General features: G+C 42.7%; 1 protein-coding gene across 3 annotated transcripts in view; it reads right to left on the bottom strand.

Moving 5' to 3' along the window:
• Positions 1-386: 386 nt before the first annotated feature.
• PRDM8 (PR/SET domain 8) overlaps positions 387-25174 on the bottom strand; it is a 138304-nt gene continuing 113516 nt past the window's right edge. For all 3 annotated transcript variants that reach the window (XM_069626352.1, XM_069626351.1, XM_069626353.1), the window contains exon 4: positions 387-2245. In XM_069626352.1, coding sequence (XP_069482453.1) covers positions 933-2245 — 1313 coding nt within the window. In that variant the 3' untranslated portion in view covers positions 387-932. The remainder of the gene's footprint in view (positions 2246-25174) is intronic.

Here is a 25174-nt window from a genome sequence, read left to right as displayed (position 1 = left end):
CATGACACCTCGAACCAGTCCTTGTTTTTGCTTCCAATTGCATGCTGGAACTGGTAGTTTTGTTTTTCCCGTTGAAAGGGGTGGGCCCACAAGTCCCGGCATGCAGTGTGAAAAAAAACTGGACTGGCGCAAAAAGTCTGCATGGAACTGGTAAACATGGCACCTGAGTAGCCCATTCTAACAATATGTTCATTCCTCTCTGCGTCATTGATTCCTTGTGACTTCTCGAAAGCTGACAGGTAATACACTGGCTGTCAATCTAAGACTCTCTTCAGTTGCATAACAATGTCACACAGCAGACGTTCAGCCAATGTCAGGCATGGGATAGTTCAATACAGCATTGCTTGGGCTGGTTAACATATAACAATTGAATCAATACAAATCAATGGATCTTCAAAATGTGTATTAACCATTAAATAAAGCCACAAAAGTCATTAATATGAGGTTAGGGAGAAAGCAGATATGGCAGGGCACGCAGTGACAATAAAAGATTAGTAGGTAGTGAAAAGAGGTGTTCGCATGGAATGACAGATAATCACTTCATATTTGAGTGTACAACAAGACAGTATAATACACCTTGCAATGTGTACTCCTACTTTTTGACAACATGGGATTCATTGTGATTGTTTCCTATCATAATGTACATATTAGCATTATATTAGTCCAATTAATATGTGTCTTGTATCTAACATGTGTTTTTTAAATTTCAATACGAAACATATGACAAATGCATCAATATGCTGCAATAAATGACATTTTAGAAATGTACTTTTAGACAGTGAAAAAGGTGTGCATTGAAATACCAACCCCCCAAAAATACCCTCGTTTTCACAAAACGTCTCGGAGTGTAAGTTCTTTTTGTGAAGCTGGGGTTTCAATTTGTTGATTAGCTTGTGCTTTTTTCAGCTTGTTCTCTTGGCCTTGATTTGACCTCAGTTGTGAGAGGTCATATGCCTGGACAAGTGGTGGCGCTCCCTAAACGACTCATTACAGATGGGACACTTCAGCTTCTCCTCCCTCCTCCTCTTGACCATAGGTTCCATTGCATATTCCTTCTTGTGGTGGGACCGCATGTGATAGACTAGGTCAGAAGTCATCCGAAAGGAGGCGTTGCATTTAGCACACCAGTTTTGGGCCGGCAGGCACAGAGAGGTGAATGAAGGGGGCAGCAATGTGAGAGTAGAAGGTAATTGCATCTGGAGTTGCCCAGAGGACGAGGAGGACTTTGGCCAAAATGTAGTAGCATAGACAAAAGGGTTCTGCTTGGGGGCAACTGTCAAGGGGCAGTTGGCATTCAGATCAGTGCTGTGTAACTTCACAGCTAGGGGTTCACCCTGATACAACCGTGATGCTGAGTTAGAATGGCTGTCTATTTCCACCACCAGCTTCTGCCCAATGGCCTGTAATGGGGGTGTGTGACTGAAGGTGAGGGATCGTACTGGCTGTGAGAAAGCACTCTTTCTTTCCTGCCGCTGCTCATGTGTGCCCCCAACGTTAGATGACACACTGGCAAAAGCACTGCCTAAGCTCACCATCTGGTTATTTGAGCGCACTGTTAGCAGCTTGTTTCCAGTGGGACTGTTTGTGTTGCTTGGATTGGCTGCTAGGGTACTGCCCTTGGCCTCTGTGCCACCATCTTCAGCTTCAGCCACCCGCAGGGCTTTTTTGACTTCCACAAATGCGCTCCTCTTGCCCTCACATGCTGCTGGGTTGGAGGATCCAAAGATTAGCTGTTCCTTCTCCTCCATATTGTAGAAGGTGCTGGTCCGTAATGATTGAAGGCTAGACATGTGGCCTTCCTTGGAGGGGATCAGACTGGATCTGTCCTGGTGGTAGACCCTCCCTAAAGTGTCCAATCCCCGTCCCCTATTCTCCCCAAGCTCCTCATATTTCCTTTTGCCCTTTGGATGGCTCTCTAAGCTGGTGTCCTTCTCTTGGCTGTTCCGAGGAGACAAAGAAGGGGCCCGGTTCTCCATGTCCCTAGCCAGATTATGAAAGTCTGTAGTTGGCTTGTGGTTCTCCTTCTGTGGCTGATTTGGGTAGGAATTGCATTTGTGGTACTTGCTGCCCATTGAGAGGATGTTCTTTAACTGGTGTTGCTCCTTTGTGTCTTTGATGTTCTCTTCATCTGTGGCTTCCTTGTTGGGTGCTCGCTTCGGACAGCGAAATCGTACATGTGATTCATAGGGAAACTCGAACTGGAAGTGCTGGCTGCATTCAACGCAGGAGTATGTTGGAAAAGAGCCTGTGACCCAAAAAAAAACAGATGTCAGATTTCCAACAATTTCTTTTTAAATGTATTTCTCTTTTTATAGCAACATGAATTGTCATACCGAAATAAATAAAATGGCATACACATGTATTAGATTGACATATGGCTTCTATATCGAGATTGTAGTTTGTTTCTGGAACTGATTCATATATTTAAAGGGTATAGTATCTTAAAAATGCACATGGTGATTGGCCTAAATGACTTCTTAGAGCAATTAGTACCAATCTCTACTCCAGTGCTTTTTTTAGTACTCTGACACCAAAGCACCTTACCCACCAACATTGAAACATTGACAAGATAAAAAACCATTGACAATTGCCATTTCTTGCCCTCTGCCCTGTCCATTCCATCTTTACGTCAGGCCTAATAGATTCTTAATCCAATACTTCAGCTTCACCTAATATAACTATGCAGATGCACGGGCCCCACCAGACTGCAATGTTTGGTAAAGATTTGCTATAAAATGAAAAAGTTAATAAGGAGCAATAAAAATAAAATCAAAGTTGCGGCCTACTTCCCATTAATTTTCCCTTAGGCAAAAATTGTACTTTTTTGCCAGACCACTCAGCCCAAACCTCTGGATGGATTTGGACCAGGTCAAAAACAACAAGGGCATGAAGCGTTTACTTGAGGCCTTTTTCTGGTTTGGAGTTATTATGTCCGGTAGTTTTTTAAATATTTAGTGGAGAAGGGGGTACCCCTTCTGCCAAATAGCTATAGCTCTGGGATTTCTGCAAAACCGGGTGTTTTTATAAATGAAACAGCTGCACCTTTTTTTTCCTCGATGTGAGAGGTAGCCACTGGTATAGCCGAGAATATCGGAAAATAAAACGCAGGAAAAAAGCCATTTGCAGGCCACAAAATATGCACATGTGATTAGGCAAGAGGTTGGGGGGCGGGGCGTTGGCTGGAGGACACCAAGTACAGTGTGAGGTGATTTAGGGACTGAGTTAGTAATACAAAGCTTTCAATAGCTTCGGCTATAGCTGTGAATAAGTGACATTTCATAGGAAACTGTGTCACAAAAACAGTGTGCGTTCTGGGGGAATGAGAGAGGGCAGGGGACGATAGGAGGCCATCAAGGGTGTGTGGGGACCAGGCACAGAGTAGGGGAACACTTGGTGAGGGTCTGGGTGGATTGGGAGGCATTTGTTTTCCCTGTGTTAATTTTCCCAATAACCACAGTTATACAAGACTATGGATAGCCGAGGGTAAGTGTAGTTCCATACCCGTGCCCTGCGATTATAGTTTTTAAAAATATATATTTTTACAGCTATAGTGTCATCGGGGGTGAAAAATTATTGACCATGACCAAACCCATGGCCAGTGACACAGTAGTCATTTGGACTCTTATCCATGCAGTAACCGGGACTGACTCTGCTCTAGTTGTGAGGAATCTGACAGCTCCCTCTGGGCATGTTGCCTAATAAATGAGCACAAGTTATCTTAGAGCAAGGCTTCAAATAACGGCATTCATATTCAACTATTTCCCTTTTTGTACACGGGTTACTGAGGTTAAATGTTTCTTTCCTTGCACTTGTCCTAAACTTTCAGTGCACTTCTTCCTTGGAATAAATCCACTTATGAGGGTCAAATAGATTAAACTTGTGTGTAGAACTGTAAGTAATTGTGTTTCATAAAGTATGTTCTCTAGGTAATTATATTTTCTTTTTTTTTACAGACTGAAAAGTGCATATTATGACATAATCCCTGTGCACATATTACTGTAGACATGGCTAGTGTCTGTACCGTTGCGCATATACTGTATCCCAGTTTCTGTGCATTCACTCAACGTCTCCCTCATCCTTACTACCCCAACCACGCAGTATACTCGCTGCCTCTTTATTCTCTGCATTCCTACCTAACCCTGATTTCTCCCCATGTACTCACTGGACTTACATCTTTAGTACTAGTATTGTGCCCCCACCATGCCTTTCTCTATCCAAACAGTCTACTCATAAATTCTGTACCCTTTGGCAGTCTACGCCCACCCCGCTTGTTCAATACCCACCCACTCTTTCGCTACAGAATGTATTTATGCTTCCGTACTGTTCTGCCATTTTCTCTTATACTCTATGTATCTCAAAATGCTAAATATAAGGAGTACCAAATACACACATATATACATTTGTAATTTGTTTCCTCCCAAAAAATGTACAGCCATGGCTATCGTACAAGCGATGTGATTGGGCAAACCACACACAAGGATTATGGCAATGACTAGACAGTGTATCCGTGGCTACGGCAGTAGATATCACTGCCTGCCACATGGAATTGCAGCTATCAGGGCCCTGTGTTAGTACAGCTATCTACAGAGCAATGGTACATTATTTATTTTTCCTGATTGCATAGCTGTGGCTATCTGACATTTTGATCAAAACTGCATCAAAGATGTTTGAGTGTTATAGGGTGAATGGGATAGGGCAGGGGAGGTAAGGAGGACATCAGGGGAGCCGGGAGAGGTTGCATACATTTTGGGGTCACTTGATGAGGGCTTAGGAGTGCAGGAAAAATATTTTTGTTTGTTTTTCTAAATAACCGTGGCAACTAAACAAATAACTTCAACGGGTGTTTAAGAATAGCCACGAATATTAAGCCATACATTTCTCTGCAATAATCATATTATGTTGTGTATTTTAGAACACACAATTTTACACGTATTTCTGATTCCATGTCCTCACCTCTAACCTTGTCTCATTTGAACTTTTACAGATATCTTTTAATGTCTGCTTTGTAGCTGCTAAATAATTTACGTTTATCCCTGGCTACAAGAAGGTGTTTAGAGCTGCAAGTTTTGTATGTATTGGTTGGTGTTACTGTTGTAATTATGTACTTGCCTGTGATAGGTTGCCGTGAAAATGTGTTGTCTATATTAGTATTTTGCTTACTATATTTGTGCTACTGATTTTGTTAAGTTTAAAAGCCACCATTTGGACCACTTTTCTCATTTTGATTGCAGAACTCACACTGTGCACATGCTGAGTGTGGCTGATGTGAATGTAAGTCTCAGTAAATATTGACCTATTTAAAGTTGTATTTGCAGTGTTGCATGTGTCAGCTATATTAACCACTGGTATCAGATGGCATATATTGCCACTATATATTCCACCTGCACACATCAAGTGGCAGTTATTTGTACCACAGAAGTGTTTAGAAAGTGAATAGTAAGGGGGTGGTTACTTAATTATCACTCTCTCTCTCTTGCATAGCGCTTCTTTTGGACTAACTGAACGACACTACACTTATAGATGTAACATACGCTGATACGTTTATGAACAATATCTCATATCACATTTGGATTTAACTAAATTAACGAGCACAAATGAAATCTACTCTGACCCATATAGACACGCAATATTAGAGTTAATATCAAACTAATTATCTGAAGTTTACTCGGCAGGCTCGGATTGAGCCCATGATTTTTGACATGCTGAAAAGCCACGTATTGAATTAGAAAATAACACTATTAGGTAAAATCTAATTTTTCTATGCTCCAAGCATTTTAGATTTTGATACTCATAAGATAAAGAAACTCATGATGATTATTTTCTTTCTTCCCATTCCCCTCCCCCTTTTTCTTTTCTTCCATTTTTTTCTTTTCTCTCATTTCTTCTTTTGATTGAATTCTTAATACCAAAAATCTTGCCTTGTTTTCAAATGTAACAGTGTCTACCCATTTTTATCCTCCCCAAAACCCCCTCCCTTGATGTCTGTGCCACACACGACAATCTTTACTTTTGCACTAATTGTCATTTGCCAAATGAATACCAATGTCTATTTAATTTAATTTTTGAATATATGATTTCTTATTAAATAGCCCTGATTTGAAAAAGATGGCTGAGTCTGTTGAAACACGTGTCATCATAAAGGGCACTTGCTTACTATAAAGTTACAGTTGCCAAAAAACCAAAACTCGACTAAGCGTAGTCTTTACAAATTTGAACAGGCGCATTAGTGATAATTAAGTAACCACCCCCTTACTATTCAATTACAAAACGGAGTGGAGGAACCATTTTCTCCGATGTTACATAACTCATGCGACTAGTATTGGGATCTCCTCAAAGGAAATAAAAGGGCGCTGAGGTCTACTTTGATGAGTGTTCTTGGAAAAAAGGTTCCTCAACAGAATTCGCTCAGTGTTTAGAAAGTGTATTCTTTTTAACTTTATTGAATTTGAAAAATGTAATTGCTGCTAATACACTTCTGCATTGTGATTGTTTTACTGAGTTGCTATTAAATGTAACCATCTCTGTCCATACATCTATGCATTAGTTGTGTTAGATTCTAATACTCTTATAAATACGTATCCCTGAAATGTAGCATGTTTTTCTATATATACAGCTACACTATTTTATAAGCGCTGCTATCAGATTACATGTCGTGCCAACATAGTACACCTGCTCTTGTCAAGTTCTACTCACCAGTATTGTAGAAATGTTATGCTATTGCTGTGTCCTTACTTGTAAATAAGGTACAAATGGTGAGGCTCCTAATTCCCTATCATTTTTTTTACTGTCATTAAAATGCTGCTTAAGAAAAATCATTTTTAAGTCAACAGCATTTATATTTAACTGTTTGCGTTTTTCGTTGCAGGTTGAAGGTTTATTTGCTTGCACCCGACCTAAGCTTTCACTGCACCTCCACCATGAAGTACCTTCAGCTGTCTGCAATTTTCTCTTGGGAGGAAAATGTAAACAAATTGGAAAAGAGATAAGAAATATTCCTATGCCACTAAAAATAAAAATATTTAAAAAAATATAAAATAATTAACTTAAATAATGATGAATGAACTGTGAGATTTGCAGCACAAAACGTTGCAGGTTGCTAGTGGAGGTTGTGGAATGTGTGGTGCTGGCGGTGGAAGGAGCAGAGCTACCATGGCGCTTGCTAGTGGAGGTTGTGGAATGTGTGGTGCTGGCGGTGGAAGGAGCAGAGCTACCATGGTGCTTGCTAGTGGAGGTTGTGGAATGTGTGGTGCTGGCGGTGGAAGGAGCAGAGCTACCATGGTGCTTGCTGGTGGAGAGGTTGACGCTACGACAGCTGTTGGCAGTAGTTAGAAGAAAAAGCAACGAGGAAAAGTAAAGGGGTTGTCTGAGAAACTGTATGTTTTTTTTTCAATTCACATTGTTTTCTTTCCCAATTACCTTATAATGGTTCTTATAAGTTCTGTATGTTTTAGGGAGTGGTGCTGCTCCATCATAAAATACCTCCAGTTATCTGCAGTTTTTTTCATGCCACATTTCTTTTGCAGGATGTTTTGTTCATCCACCCATGCCCCTGTATCCTTGCCCATGCATTGTACCCTCATCCTCTGTACTGCGGTGCACCATATCCTTACTCTTTATATCCAACCCATCCTACCCCCTCTTTTGTAACCGCATCAACCCTACCCTAGTTTCAGTTCCCCCACCAACTGTATTTCCAGCCTCTGTACTCTCACCCACCCTACTGCACCCTGTGTACCCGTACCCACTCAGTGTATCCCCACCCACTATAACCCCCCACATTCACTTTATTGATGTGTTAGTGTATGTTTTTTTTTTAATCCACCTTGGGTTTTTCCCCAATGATTATTATATGTGAAGATAACAATAGTGTTGTATCAAACATAGTGCATATGATGCACTATATGTGAGGGTCAAATTAAGCATATGTGTACAACTGTAACTAATTGTATTTCATAAGGTATGTTCTCTAACTAATTATGTTTTATTTGTTTTACAGACAGAAGAGTGTGAATTATACATTTCTCATCATATGTATTAAGTGTCCATACCTAATATGAAATCCTACACCCACCCTCTTGACCCCTACTCATCCTATCACCACATAATCTATTCATACTACTGCGCTCTACGCCCATTATCTCTTACACTCTATATATCTTAAAATGTAAATTCCAAGGAGTACTGAATACACACATATGTACATTTAAAAAAAAATACATTAATAACCGCGGCTACCGCAGCATCCAATGATATGGCGAGGCTTGAGGCACGGTTAATCTCAGCAATGACTGTAGAGCATACCCATGGCTCCAAGAACATCAATTTAACTTTCCATTTCATATTCGGGGCTATACACAGGCTGCACTGAGGCTCTTTCTCTCCCTTGCTGACCCTCCTATCTGCTGCGTTGACTGGTCGCATTACTACCTTCTGAACCCAATGGGCACCGGCTCTTCCACGACCTGCAGCCTCCTGCACTGCTTCCGGGCCACTGCATATTTATGGGCTGTACCTGTTCCCTACAGTCCCTTCCCCCCTTTGCACTGTCCGAGCTGGGTCCCCCGGCTGCACTTACTCAGAGCAATCGATGCCCTGACCACTCTTCCCCCTTCTGTCCCCCTGGCACTTCTCTGCTCCCTCTGACCCTGCACTTGCATGATCTGAATGACACAATGCCTAGTAAGATTGTTTGTTTCATCCCCCTATGTCTCCCTACCTTGTCTTGTCACGCCTAGAAACACTTGTGTACAGACACGTCATAAATGTCTCATCATATCATATCATAGCTGTGGCTAAACGTCAATGAACCCCATACCTGCGACTATTGTGGGAAATACATTTCAGCAACATAAAATGCATAAATTAGATCACCTAAGTTGTTGTGATCTTTTAATGTTTGTTTTTATTTTGTCTATTTCTATAACTTAGAGGTTGGCCCTGAAAAGGGCCGTTTTAGGGGAAAGGGAAGGGGGAGGGTGGAACTAGGACGGGAAGAACATTAGGGTTCACACATGTAATAATGTGTAAAAAAAAATAACTTTTTTTGGGAGTTTTTATTTTTATTTTTTACAAGAAAGGGGGGAAAAGCATTGCTGCTTAAATAAAATGATTCCTAGTGGCAGTGGGCCTGATGTTCACAAATGGCCCGTTCCAAGCCATCTACTAGGGCATCTCCCACACAGATTCAATTGTGTCTCTGTTTGCACATAACCTTGCAATCATTTAGTACCAGTGTCAGCAGCAGTGGGGCAGGTTGGTGCACGGTGGGGGTTGTGGTAGGTTTTGAATCAGGGTGGATGTAAAAAACCAGTGATGTAAAAAAACAGGGAAGGAGGGTCCAATCGGAATAAAACCACTGAATGGAAAAGGATGGATGCACAGTTGTGCTGCCATGATCACATTGATTTCCACTGTAGCTCCCTGCCAGGTCTGAAAGACTTTGTCTCACGTTCATCTTTGAAAGCATCCAATTGTGCCAAAGCATTAATTTTGCCCGAGTGTGGTTTCATTCAATTTGATAAAGACATGTGACCATACTGCAGATTTTGTGGACTGTCGAGTCAGGAATTTCTTTTGACTCTTTAATCTATTTGCAAAAAGCAATTGAGCAAGAACTAGAAGCCTACTTTGAAGTCGGCCTTATCAAGAGACCCACAGAGCCAACACCTTGGGTTTCCCTACAGTTGGTAGTTCCTGAAGGAGGACAAGTCAGATTATATGTAGATATGAGACTACCCAAAATTGCAATCAAGACAGATTGCCACCCTGGACTCTCCATAGAGGACAAGATCATACGGTTAAAGAAATCAAAGATATTTTTTAAATTGGAATTTTATAAAGAGTACCATCAGCTAGAACTGCACCAGAATCAGAGATATGGTAAGTTTATCTTCAGGAAATGTCATCTGCAAACAAGATGAGGGGGCTAAAAAGGGGAAGCCTCCAAATTCTAGCAACCAAAGGTTGTCTGGAGAAGATGAGCAGGCAAAAAAACCAAGAAATTAGGTAGGGGGCTGACAGGCACGCCAGGACCCGGAAGCAGCCACGAGGGACAACGGGTAAGTTTTTGTGTGTGTGTGTTCTGTGTACCTGTTTGTGTGTGTGTTTGTGTGCGTTTTGGTGGGGAGGTCTTGGGGGGGGAGGGAGGAGGCAAAGGGGTTTGAGGGAGGGGGGTTCTGGGTAAAACCAGGAAGACCGATGGGGGGCTGAAGAAATATCATTATTAAAATTTTTGTAGGCTGCCTCAAATCAGTCGAAAAATCAAAATAATTACATAGGACCGGCGAAACATGGTAAAATATATGGGAAAGGTATAGGTGAGGGTGTAGGTGAAATGGCTGTAAACTATATAGATTCCACCAGTAATAACCTTCATAACAAGCACTCATAGAAACCGCCTGCTCCTCCTGTATCCTCCGGTTTTATGAACAAAGATATTTCAACTGAAAATCGCTATTTTTCACTGCTTTGGAAGGCAAATCACTTATGTGCTCCCACTGCCCCCATGGATGCCAGGAGCAAAGTCCGGAAGGTAACGGGCAAGGGTAAAGGGGCATGTAAGCCTCCCAATATATTTCACTGAAAAGGTGACCCCCCACACTGACCAATTTGTGACCTAATGAGGCAAGAACTTGCAGCAATAGGCAAACTTGTACACAAGCTGAAGGCATACATTCCACCATTAACTTAAAGTTGGCAGATGTTTCTAAAGAGATGCACCTGCATAATACTTCCCCAGTGGGTATGGTTGTGGGACAGTTACCCCCGAGAGTATAGCACAACTCAATTAACAAAGTCAGAGAACCATGTTAGAACCCATCTGGCTCCAGTTAGGGCTATTCATATACAATACCCAGACCATCAGGGGAGAAATTGGGAACAGACAAGGGTGCAAAGCACGATTACTATTAGGCGATCTAGTCAGGAGGTGAAAAGCTGCTGTCATAAACGGGAAGGAGATTGGGTCACAGCTAAGAAAGCTAGTGCAGCCTATATGGTTAATGTACCCAGAATGCAAAGGGGGGACATTTGAGGAGAAGGATAACCTATTGCACAAATACATCCACTGGATCAGATATAAAAAATCATTGGGCCTCATTATAAGTATGGCGGTAAGGCAACAATGGTGCCGGTAGTGCTACCGGCACCGTTGCTACCGTACCACCATACTACGAGCTGTGCTCGCTGGTGCCTGTCAGCCCGCCAGGTCTGACCCGGCGGGCAGTGCGGCACCCGCGAGCACAGCATGTCAGATGCACCGGCACCGTTTACAACGGTGACGGTGCATCCAACGTCCCCATTCCCATTGAGCTATAGGGGGCTCAAATGGGAATGGGGATGTACCGGGCCCGGCACCCGCGAAAAGGCAATTGCCGGGTCCGGTTGGGCCAGAATAGCCCGGTAATTGTCCATTTGTGGGTGCCGGACCCGGATGCGAGTTTGGAGGTAGCCTTGCCGGTTTTACCAGCAAGGCTACCTCCAACCTTGTAATGAGGCCCAATGTCTATCAATGGTTAGAGAATATTTAGTTGATGCCTTCAGCTACCAGGCCATACAAAAAGTTGCAGTTGTCCGTGGACAAATGCATACCCTGCAACCATTTCTAATACAATTCACACGTTGAAACGCCACAAAATCCCTTCCAAGAGAAACCTACTTAAAGGGTGTGAATTCTAGACAAAGGACAGTATATTTATTAAATTTCATTTTTTATTTTGTTCATCAGCTAATTATCATCATCATGAAAATATATCATCAAAATATGAAATAATACACATTGACTAATCATATATTTTAAGCCAACTATAAAAACACGCAACACACCAACCAGTGATCACATATCACACATCATTGCTCACATCTACTTTCACTCCCATTCATACAAACAACCATTCGTACTTGTGCAATGACCGCAATGTTAATTGATCTGTTCTCTAACCAGAACTTCTATCTATGTAATAGATTTTTACTGCTAGATCTTATTCATTGTCTACTAAAGTGCATCAATTTCAATCAATTTTAGAAATGGTATATGTTATCAGAGATTGCTTTCAACATATATTGATCACCACATTTTTCTATGTACACTCAAGTCAGAGCCGACTCCTGTTGGAGTGGGATCTACGGTTATGTCTACTCGAGTTTCGGGCAACTAGACGTTTTATACAATTTCCATCTAGTGAACCTCATCTGGATGTATACATTTGGAAAGACAATTTTATAACAATGATTCAAGTTGGCGTGTATTGAATCTTGTCCAATACTTAACATATAAATTCTTCCAGTTTGCAAATTGCAATGCTTCTGTAAATCAGATGTATTACCATTGACTTGTAGATGAAATACAACAAATGTGTCCCAACTTGTGTTGCAACTCATTGGAAAAAATCTCCGTACCATTGTTCAAGCCAGGACATTGCAACATTTAGTGCTTCGTTGGTTTGGAACTCTATTTCATCTTAAAGCAACGCCTTGTCTACTTCAAGGTGCAATCATTTGACCCAGCCGGAAGCCAAGAACAGGTGACACAAGAAGGTAGCTGATTGCTCGCCCCAATGTAGTTGCCGAGTAAAACCTCTGCCCAGCTTACTGTGTTGTTCTGTCTCCCAGGGTCCCATTCACTGTGTCGCATCCAGGCACTGTGTTTCCTGCTGCGACACCGATTTGCTGTAAGTCACCAGGCACCTGGAGTAGGGGGCCCCGACTATATCAAGAGAGTTCTTGGAAATTCGTTTTTAAAAACTGGTCTGCTGTCAATTGATATTCACACCTTTCCACCCCAAAGAGTGCAGAAAGAACTGAGGGTTTGGCTGCCTGATCTACAGGCACCCAGGGGAAAACATGGGCAAAAATGATTCACACACTGCAGGTGTTATAAAATCTGCAATAGGATCCCTGATATCGAGACCAGCAGTTTGACAGTTCTCACCCCACTTACTTAACAGGACCATTAAATAGTATCTTGGAATGCAGCTGGCCTAAAAAAACATCTGGCTAAATCTAATTAAAAACTTTGATACCATTTGTTTCCAATAAACATGGGCCTACAAAACGTGCACTGTGGAGAGATATACAAAATCGATGGTTCTAGCCAGCTGGCTGAAAAGAAAGATGGGACACCCCAGTGGGCGATTATGTATATGGATAAAAGTTAACCTTACGGCTCCGATTACATCTCTACCCACTAATATGGTTGAACTTCAAGGGTTGCAAATTGATTTACCGGGGGGCGATACCTATTTGTTATGTAATATTTATAATAGACCATATGGAATAAATGCAATAACCATTCTAAACAATTAAGAGTTGCTTGTCGATGAATGCGGACACCCAGCAAAAAGACAATCAACTGTGATAATTACAGGGGACCTGAATTTACAATTTGAACACCAGAATGACTTGATGTATTAATGGAGGAAGAGGTTATGATATGGAACATTCCTAATTATACGACTCTGCATTTATAAAACATATTATAAGTATGCCCCACAGTTAGCAGAATTGTTCCTTAGGATGGGCTAGGTGCATGCAGTGGCCGCCTAAAACCAGATATCCCACCTATCCCAAGGTTATATAGTGGGGGGGAAAGTAGTCATATTGACTATATTATAATTGAGATCATAATTTGAGGTCATTAGGAGATGTGAAAGTGACCACAGGGTGGTTAGATTAACATTAGAGGTGAAATCCTTGGATAACAGCTCAACATAGTTTGCCAACTTCTTGTGCCCTCACAGCACCAAAAAAATATTAAAATGGGTTGACCCTGAACTACAAGTAAATCAGGAAATTCTTCTTAGTTTTGACCATCTCTGGGATTCAAATAGTTGTAATCATTGGCTAACAATATCATCCCACAATACACTCTTCAGCACACTGGCACGTTTTTTTACTTCCCGCGAAAAATTTATCGGATCAACAAGGTGTCAGAGAGGGTTGGTATGATGGGGAATGTAGGAAGGCCAAACTACTGAAGTCTTTAAAATCCAAGAATGGCAATATAGAGGAGGTTAAAAGAAATAGATATGACTACAAGACACTGGAAAACTGGGAAGCACTTACCAAGGCTGCCAATGACAAGGATTCAAAGTCATTTTGGAAAATGATTAGCCTTGTTAATAGTGATCCCTTTAAGCTGCTATTACAGAAAGCACATGGAGTACCCACTTCAATATCCTGTATTCAGAAAAAAAGAAATGAGTTCCAGGCACAACCGAGTGAACTGCTGGGCTTGGATATCGTTGGCTCAGATATTGTTCCCCTAGAAATTACATTGGCAGAGGTCACTGCAAACACTGCAAGCCAAGGGGAAAGTCCCTGACCCTGACTGTACACCGATGGACTTGTATAGGAGCAAACCCAGAGTATGGGCACCATACTTTTTAAATCTTTATTTAATGTGATACTCAAAGCAGGCAACATTCTGGAATCTTGCCATCTGGCATAGATTTCCAGCATCTTGCCATCTTGCAGAGATTGTGCCTATTTACAAAAAGAGGCAGCCTGACATTTCAAACAACTATCACCCAATCTCACTCCTAGATGCAGATAGTAACATTTACGGGAACGTTTTACAGGATAGATTGGAAGACTGCGTAATCGTTTCCACTGGAATAAGCCACCTGCAAGCGGGGTTCAGAAGGGGTAAACACTGTTGTTCAGGTGTTTAGACTTACGCTTATACTCAATAGATATATGTAGCAATCGAAGCAGTACAGATTCATTTGGTCTTTAAAGACTTCAAGGCTACCTTCAATAGTATCCCAAAATCTGTACTATGGCAACAGCAGTAGTAGCAGAAAGTGTTCATATTAAACTGATTACAGTTTATGCAGAGAAATGATTGCTCTATTTCAAAGGTGCCACTTACCCTATGCATATGTATCACATGATTTGACTGGACCCTAAGGGAATTACTGTAAGAACATACTTGAAGGATAAGTCTACAAATAGAGTACCTTTTCAATTTTTAATTCCTGACTGTTACTGAAGGAAACCATGTGGCCAAGATGTCGCAATAAAGGAAAAAAGGGGGAGCCAGACATGTGATGTCATCAATGACATTTGTGATGTCATCTTTGATGTCCTGGGTGTTAGTCTTAGCAATGCACGGTGGTGGCGCAAGTTATGGTTGCTTAGCTTACCATAACTGGCGAATTTCAGGGGTTTTTCGGTTTTACTTGGAACCATAACGTCCCTTTAATGACGTTTTTTTACTGAATTTCATAGGTTTTTAGTAGCGCAACTTAACCATCTTAACCATAACGTCCCTTTAACAAAGTTTTTTTACTGAATATATATATATATATATATATATATATATATATATATATATATATATATATATATATATATACACGGATTAGGGTGGTGCCAACAAATATCTCATCCAACAGAGTCCAGGATCAAACATAATATGCACATTCAGCCATATTAAGCACCTAATGCAGACAACTGTTGCACCCAGTCCATATATGTCCTTTAAACCGGGGAACAGGAATGACAAAATCCATTCCATCATTTCCCTCATAGTTTCATTTCACATGTAATATATATTTTTATGTACTTGACATTTCCTGAAGCAAAGTTGCCATAATCAAAACGTGCTGGAAAGCAATCACATTCTGCTGGTCATCACTAAGAACAAAGTTGTCTTTTGCTCTGTATGATTCACTATGAGTGAAGTTATAGAATGGATTTTGTCAAAAGTCATGTTAAAAATTTGACCAATTTTCGGAGCATGTTATATTATGTTTGATACTTTTAGCCTGATTAATGGAATTATTTGCGTGAAAAACGCAGATTTGCGCGCCTTTCTGCCCGAAAATCCTCATACTTTAAACAGGGATTTTCAGGCAGAAAGGCGCGCAAATCTGCGTTTTTCACGGAAATAATTCCATGAATCAGGCTGTTTATGTTCTTTGAAATCCAATTAAGCAAAGTCAATATATTACAAACAGTGGATTTCTTTCGTATTTCCTGGTTTAAGGTATCCTTGACTCTGTTGGATTACATATTTGTTGGCACCCCCCTACTTATACCTTTTCCTGGGCACATCAGTAAAAAACATGGATAAGCTGCAGATCATCCAAAACAGCGCCTTCCGTGCAGTTATAGACATTCCCAAAAGGGAACAGATTACTGCCACCAGGAAACAGGCGTACTGGCTACCCATCAAAGAAAGCATCCTCTTTAAGACCCTCGCTCTAACCCACAAATGTGTCAAACCAAATGCCCCCACCACCTATCCCACAGAATGCACATATCTGCATCCACAAGACCAACCAGAACCCCTTACTCTAACATACTCACAGTTCCTAAAATCAAACGAGTCAGAGCAGGAGGAGCCAGCTTCCCCTACTTAGCAGCCCTTCAATGGAATGCCCATCTCCATCCCTAGTCTGGCGGTAACCCTTAAATGCGGCGGTAGCGCTATTATCGCCGCATTTAAGGGTCTGGCAGTTCATGGGCTTGGCGGATTTGTCCCCAGCTCTGAGCTGGTGGCAAATCTGCCGCAAATTTGCTGATTTTCGGCACTATTATCGCCGGCGGTAATAGCGTGAACATTCCCCATTGGGCCCAATGGGGAATACGGAATTCCTGAATGTACCCAATGGGGAATGGGAACCAACTGTTCTGCCAAACCCGTGATCGGGCGATAATAGCACCGGGGGTTTGGCGGTAGCGCTAATAGCCCAGGCGGTAATAGCGGCAGGGCTACCGCCCAATTCGTGATGAGACCCTTAGTCTTCCGGAGAAATGTCAAGACTTTACTCTTCAAGTAACTCATTGCCATGCTAACTATATACTATCATGTCAATGTTACCTGCCTGTATATATAATATATGCAATGAATATATAATGTATGTATCTAGCCTGCACTGATTTATTTAACATTTTTAAAGCGCTCACACAGCCAGTGGGCTGAATTTTTTTTTAGTTGCGTAATTGTTTTTGTCTTAGTTGCATATTTATAACGCGCTTAAACAGCCAGCGGTTTCTAAGCACGGACCCGGGGATCGAACCTGTGTTGCTTCGTGTCTTGCTTCCAAGGCGCGCACGTTGCCGCTGAGGTATCCTCCCGGGATTCCAAAGGTCACTCAGAGGCCTCATGTAACTATGTAACCACTTAACTAAGCTCATAACATGTAACAGTGCCTCGATGCCCATGGGCTGTTTGGGCGCTATATAAATTCAAATAAATAAATAATAATATAAATAATAATATTTTTTGAAAACACAATTATAAAATCGTAGATAAAATGTAACTGAGCAGGGACAGATTTGTATTGTGACTCCTTAAGCTAGTCATTGATGGGCACAAGGTGGTGTGGGGAGTAACCCCACATCACTCTCCCATAGGTCCCATCATTTGGCAGGGAACCGTTATATGCAGTACTCTTTTGGACTACCCAAACAAAAACATCCAGTGATGTCAAGTGGCTCGGCCATCAGGGTCCCCGGCGCTATCTTTATGCTCCTGTTCAGAGCTGGTGGCTGCCATGGCACCAACTTGACAGACCCCTGCTGTATGCAGCCATACTCTGGTGCATCTTGGTACATCTAGTCAACATATTCGCACTCCCTGCAGCTCTGGATACTGTAGAAGAGCTGGGCTCTTCAAAAGAATGCTACAGACCCAGCTTTTGGCTCTACATTTGTGAGTTCCATGTTTGCCTGGCCTTCTGGTATTCGTTCTGCTACTCAGTCTGTTCTAAGTTATGACCCTCACTTCTGCATGGTCTTTTTTTGGACTATGATTTGGTACTATGTTGCCACGGGTGGAGGTTCTACACTTGACTGCCAAAAGTGCCATTTCCCCAAAGCTAAAGAAAATACTGGCAGCACAGGCGATCCCAGAAGAACTGAAGACCAAAAACAGACCCCCCTTTCAGGTTCATGAACGGAGAGAATACCTTGCACACCTGGGGATTCATCACCCCATAATGCCTCAGGCAAATGCTGACGTTGAGCGCTTCATGTGCACCTTGATCAAGGGAGTCTGCATCTCTACAGACAGCCAGCAAGACATTAAGAAGAAAGTATCTAAGTTTCAATGGGCCTCATTAGGACCCTGGCGGAGAGGGTATTACGCCAGCGTAGTGCATGGCGTACCTCTCCGCCATACTACGAGTTCCCGTAGCGCCATGGAGGTTTTCTCCGCCTGGTTTTACCAGCCGGAGAAAACCATGGCGCTACGGGACCTCGTTGTTAATTACGCCACCGTATTTTACGGTGGCGTAATTAACTCCTTCCCCACTCCCATTATACCCTATGGGGCGAAAATGGGAATGGGGAAGGGCAGAATGGGGATTGGGGATTTACCGCTCCGCCGAGGTCGGAATGGGGCGGTAAATCCGCCAACCCCCATGGCGCTATCGGCGGCTTTCCGCCATGCTTCGCGGTGCATTTAGCACCGCGAAGTCCGCCTGGGTCGTAATGAGGCCCAATGTAACTATATTATTTGCAGGGTCCAGTCCAGCTGCTCTTCTCAAGAACTGTAATATACATGCACCAATTCCAACACACATTTCTCTGGTCACCTCACTGCTAGATCAAGCAGCGGTACAGGCTCACTGGTAATGGGCCAATGACTGGACAGATATTACCTGCCATGCACACAAGCCGGACATCGAGATCAGCGATACGGACTTCATGTAAAATTATCATCAAAAAGGAAAGACTGATATGCCAAATGAGATGAGTCCTGGCTGTCAAGCAACGCTGAGGGACACTAATAACCACTGAAAATAGTCAAGGATCCATCACAAGAAAGGTGCACCATTTCAAAAGAGGAAGATGGACCCCGTGCATAGGAGCCACTTAGCAGTCCAAATGGGTGAAACATGGACCACCGGACAGGCCAGAGGACTGTCACAGTCCTTCTGACTATAGCGCCAAGCCTAACACTAGCAGCTAGGTAAGAGATCTGAACATAAACCAGAATACTGTAGCCTCTAGCCTGTCCCTGGCCAACAAGAATGAATGTAAGACATCCTACCTGCTCCTTTGAGAAAGACATCGGTCAGTCCGACTTAACGACTGTAAGCTTGGCCATTAATATTAGTACTGCTGATTGTCTACAGCAACAACAAAAGACACTAGATTCCTATTTTGAATTTGAAGTTTGAGAGGGAAGTTATGTACAGTGGAGTGTGTGCAGGAGTCTCCCGGTGGAGCCCTCTATCACACGCATGCACGGATTCAAGAGTGAGTGACATCTGATGTTACCCCTCATTAATAAAATAACTAAGCCCAAGCTGTGATGAAATGACTATTGCTAATCAGGGCTACAGTGATGAGTAGTGGATAAACTGCTTCTTAGCTCCACACTACTATTAAAGTAAAACAGGCTGCCCCCTTAATCTTCTGTGGTAGCGCAAGTCGAGGGCAGATTGTATCTCCCAGAGGTGTTTAAGCCAATAACAGTAGCAACCCAAACAACAATAGGACAAACACACCAAATAAAAGGAAGGTCCAATCAATATTCTATAAGAATATAGACTTTTAATTAAATAAAACAAATGCAAATTACTAAACTAAGAAAACAAGAAAAAGCCAACCCCTGTAAAGAAACACAGACAATGCAAGTTGTAGAATAGCAATATGGGTAGATGAAAGGGGTGTTCAGCACTGAATGGCACAAAGGTGTCTGTAAGGAAAAGATAGAGAAGGGGGTCTTAAAAGTCACTGTGATCCCAAATGTGGATCAGAGGGATAGTACCTTATTTCTATGTCATGGATGCTCAACAGCATGGAGACGATCTTCTATGCAGTTTCCTGTAGTCAAGCCAGTGTCAAGATGGGGCGAGTCACGTTTCTCCAGCGGGGAGCTCTGTTGAATCTAGTCGGAGCTTGATACGGTGTGAGTCAATGGGTCTCAACAGGTGTGAGTTAGCGGTTAAGACAGGTTGAACTGTGCTTCATCTGTGTCAGCTTGAAGGGTGTCAAGCAAAGTCAAAGTGGCTCCAAAATGGATTGAGGCAGTGGAACAGGATTCCAGATGCTCTTGGACTTCCAGGTTGCTGGGTGTACCAAGTCCAGGGGCTCACCAGCAGAGATCCAGATACGTTTTTATTATTGTGGAAGCCCAGAGATTACTTAAAAGGAGAGGTGTACCCCCTCATTCCTTCGGGGCACATTTCCACAGGGGACTGGTCCAAAGGATGCCTTGTAAGGGGTATAATCCCTATTGTAATACCAACTGCTCTTTGCCTTATGACATCACACCCAGAGCACCTTGTTTGCAGGAAATGGAGGGGACAGGAAAAGGAGAACTATAGCATGAGCTGGAAGTTGGTTGGATCTGAATGTGCTTATCTTTATGGCCTGATGTCTGCCAGATAGGTATGACGCAAACCATTTTAGGAAGGTTCCAGAGAAGACATTATGTTAGCGAGATGGGAGAGGGGTGTTAAATAGTCAACTATGTAGAAGGCAGTCGAGAGGTCTACGAGGACTAGGGGGTACAATTATCCTATACTAGCGATTCCGACCGCATCACACTGCACTTGAATTGTTGCAGTCTCAGTGCTGCATTTGGGTTGGATGCCAGATTGGTAATGGCGGAGGAGGCAAAGCTTGGCAATTTTTGCAAGTAGTTGGGTCGCAACTACTTTCTTGATAAGCTTCTCGGAGGATGTGAGTCTTATGATGGATCTTCTGGGTCAAGCAAGGGTTTCTTAAGAAGTGGGTCTTCAACATACCTGGGATTGCACTTTTGCTGAGGGAGGTTTCACACTACTAAGGAGCACATTGAGCATTGGGCCAGTTAGTTGTTTAATAAGGCGTTCTAGGAGGAAGTCACCCATGTAAGAAATAGGTTTATGGGAAGCAAGTGTGTCAAAGAGCTCCTTAGGAGTCAGGAGGGTGAAGCTGGTCCAGGAGGGCAGTGCCTGATGGATAGCAGAGCTCCATCTGATTTTGAGGCACTCTAACCAATGGGTCACCACTGTCATTCTTTCCCACAAGGTCCTACTTGAAACCAAGGGATCACAACCAAATTGCATAACAAAAGGAAGTAGGCACCCCACCCCCTCAGTCAGTGCAGGAGTACCACCTCTAAGTTGGACTGGAAGTGTGACTCTGTTAACGGATATTCCACCTTCTCAACCGCTGTTCTCTCAGAATGTGCTGTGTCTTAGTATTGTCCCATTTACCAATGGATTGCTGTTTCAAAATAAGAGTTTCAAAGACTTTATCAGCTCATGCGGTGAAACATGCTCGCATTGCACCATTCTGGCCATGGGCATACAGGGATGTGGAGCGGTTCATGCGCACCTTGAACAAGATGTTTCGCATAGTGCTAGACAAGGTATTGCATAGGAGACAGCGCTAGTGATGTTTTTATCAGCTTACCTCACCAACCAGCCCATGACGACAGAAGTGGCTCCGGCAGAAGCTCTGATGAGCAGAAACATTTAGTTACTGGTGACACACCAAAAAGGGTCCATGATAACTGCCATGAGGACTGGAGAGGTGGTGACTAGACACTGTAGCAGTTTTTTTGGAGAATTTTCTCAGGTGACGATGGGGATGACCAGCTAAGTTTGATGCAAGCAGAAGTGGCTGACAGTAAATAAGGACAGCATATGGACCTGTCAGATTAAATGGACGCAAAGGTGTTGGGGGTTGTAATCAGACAGGACATGAGTCCACCCAGGTATCCCTGCAGGGAGCACAGAAGAATCCCGACCAGGATGCAGGATTCCCTGCTCGAATCACAAGATGGTTGAGCTCATAACGCTGCTATTCCACGTCTCTTTCCTCATTGTCGACATACGTCCATTACCCCATTTCTTTTCTTTCCTTTGACGCCTGTCTCTTATTTCAGGTTCCATGTAATAATGTTGCCACAAAAATCTCGCCATGCAAACATATTGCCGAAAAATGGCCATTTTTTGTGGCAACATTATTGAATGGAACATGCGGGGGACACCGCCGCAACTGCCAAACTTTTTTTTTTCTTTTAAAAAAAAAATATTGCATTTTTTTGCCCCTGTCCCCATATATATGGTCACCCAAATAATATCACCACAACATTTTCGCAGCGATATTATTTACGGCGACCATATATATGGCGATATTATTACCTGATACCTTATTTCATTTCGTTGTCATTGGGCCTCATTAGGAGTTTGGAGGTAGCCATGCCATTCTTACCGGCATGGCTACCCCCAAACCGGGTACCGGGTCCCAAAAATAGGGAATTACTGGGCCATGGCGATTTTAGCGGGCCCGGTAATTCCCATTCTCGGGACCCGGACCCGGTACATCCCCATTCCCATTTGAACCCTATAGGGCTCAATGGGAATGGGAAGGATGCTAACAACGGGCCCGTTAATGACGGGCCCCTTGTTAGCATCCAGGTCTACTAGCAGGTCCCGCTCCGCATGTCTGGTATGGCCAGGCGTCCAGAGCGGGACCCGCTGCAGACCTCGTAATGTGGCAGCCCGGAATGAACAGTCCTGGTCCCTTACCGGCACCGTTCATTCCGCGGCCGCCGGACTCGTAATGAGGCCCATTGTCTTTAAGTGTTTGCATGAACTCACTCCTCCCTACCTTTCCTCTTATCTCACTATGTATCCCATCCCACACTTTGCGTTCAGAATCCCAAATCCTCTTTGCTGTTCCCTTTCCTCCTTGTGCCTCTTCTTGCTTTTGCTCTTTCTCACTTCTAACACCTAAACTCTGGAACCCTCTTCCTCTAACCATCTGTTCTACTCCCTTGTTGCATCTCTTTCGCGTTCGCCTCAAAGGCCATCTCCTCTCTACCCTCTATAATTCAACGGTACAGGGCTTTGGCAAAAGTGCTTTATAAGCACAAATAAATACAAATATACTGATAAAGCCAACAGTTTTATCTGACTTTCTCATACTACTCACTACTGACAAGGTCTTGTAATGTGATTTATTGTGACTATTACATATGCAGATTACCCACATGTGCTGATCCACACATGTTTTCTGGGTACGAGAACATGTTTTGATTTGTGAATGCTTACGAATGGCTTTGAACAAGCAGTGCCCTTTGCACCCCATCATTACATTTTATTGAGTGAATGTTTTCTTTACATCTAACCATTTATTAAGTGACCAACACTTTGTTTCTCATTAAATACTCTGCATCCAATGAAATGTCATAATGCTTATTCACACCCGACCTTTGTTACCTGAATATCTTTGGGTATTATTGGTCCAAACATTTTGTGGACGATGGATAACAAAAGCCACAATACTGATTTTCGAAAGAGAGCTATTCATTTGTAACCAGTGTTCTTATTGAGCTGACTGGGACATTTGCACAGTGCAGCTTTCAAAACCGCTACATCCTAGATTATTTAATCGTTTAATGCAAATATGTTTTCTGCCTGTTCTGAGATCTTTTCCTAGTTTGTCTAAGCCTTTGCATACATTTCCTGTGACTACTTTTGGAGTGGCCACATGACACGACATGATGATATGATATGACATGACATTTGTAATACGCCTGCACACAAGTGTTTCTAGTCATATTTTTTCATTTCCCATAACCTTTCCTGAAATATTGACAGCTACTCTTTATTTTCAGTTTGCCCTGTTTTAGAGACTGGAATGGAGGGTGGGATGGGAAAATAGTTCAGTTCGTTCAGGGAAAATCACAATATACCACTGACACCATGGTTTGCAGAAGTAGTTACATCATAATGCTTTCTTGAAATAGGTTTGAGGTCACTAATATTGCTGGACGAGTTCAAGTGTTTAACTCTCTTACAGTTGCAGAAAGGTTGGAATCAAGTGTGGGAAGGCCACCCATTCCTGTTTTTGCTCAGACTTCTGGTACTTGTAGTTTTCATACATTTCAAATGGAAAAGAAAAAACGACAAGCCCCAGTATCCAAAGGGATGACCACTTGAAACTTGAGAGCTCGGGAATCAACTCAGGGGAGCATTAAGCGCTGCCTATAAGCCACAACTATTGGAAGAGGAAGAGTAGCGAGGAGAGAGATGGAATGTGAGGGGGAAATGCATGCATGTTGTTGATTTTGTTTGCCTATTTTCCACCCATTGATCACTCATTGCCATTCTAGCGACTATGGCCATTTTCAACCATGCCTGCCTCTCCCCATCTAAAACACCCTTCCACCAGGATCTCTTTGATCTAGCTCTGTACTTTTAAGGGGAAGACTGGTTTATTTCTAAGTAGTCTTCTACAACTTAATGGTGTATTTGCAACTATAGACCAGCTCCTGGTGAAATAAAAATGTTTCAACAAGATGTTCCTTCGGGCACTTGATTTAGAATCTACATGTGTGCCCTTGAACCTCTTACTTGTACTGAATTTCTGTTAATAACACGCATTGACAAAGCCAATAGGTTTGGGTAATGCATAGGAATTGGATAGGCATTTTCCAGGAACTATCATGATATACCCAGGTTTTAACACAATTTGCCAGCTGTTACCATCGTATGGCCAGATAGTACCACCATGGCAGTGCCTGGAACATGCCTCTCCCATGCCTAAATAAAAGTCAATAACAGTTGTCTTTGCCAATGCGTGTTACATTTATCTGACTATCTGGGGAAGGATGCGCATGAATCTGGAGAGAACTGTAAAGCAGCAGCACTGTTATTACAGCCTGCTGAATGAACAATAAACTGCAAACAGGGAAGAGACAAAGGCTTCTTGCTTTTGGTAGTATTGTAATGTTATGGTTGGCCATGACCAAGTTTACTCCCAAAGCCAGTGAATGAAACAAACGCACTGTAACGTCCTTTTTCTTTTTCTATGTATTAGGACAGGTAAGAGAGAAGGTAGTGATGTGAAGGAAAGGGGACAGGTTAGGCAGGATGGAGGATGAAGAATATAGACGTCACAAGAGCCAGTGTCTGCTCCATTTATTATATCTGCATACTCTACCTCTAACATGAAGTGAGCAGACAAAGCTGGGGATGAAAGGATCTAGCACGTGCATGGTCCGCCATCCCGTGTTTTCCTTGAGCAGAGGTCCCGCCTTCGTTCTACCTTGTCTCGGGCGCACCTATCTTGAAGGAGATCAGACATGTGTGCCCTCATCATTTACTTCACCAAGCAGAGATCCCTCACTCTCTTGCTGCTGAGACCCTGCCCGGGCACACTGACTGCTCTCAGTGTTATCACGAGTGGAACACGCATCCCAGTTTTTTCATGAAGCAGA

This window comes from Ambystoma mexicanum, chromosome 6p (assembly GCF_040938575.1).
Source record: "Ambystoma mexicanum isolate Mex_15411 chromosome 6p, UKY_AmexF1_1, whole genome shotgun sequence".
Lineage (NCBI taxonomy): Eukaryota > Metazoa > Chordata > Amphibia > Caudata > Ambystomatidae > Ambystoma > Ambystoma mexicanum.
Note: the sequence above shows the minus strand (reverse complement) of the source record. Positions and strands in the feature narration are given on the sequence as shown.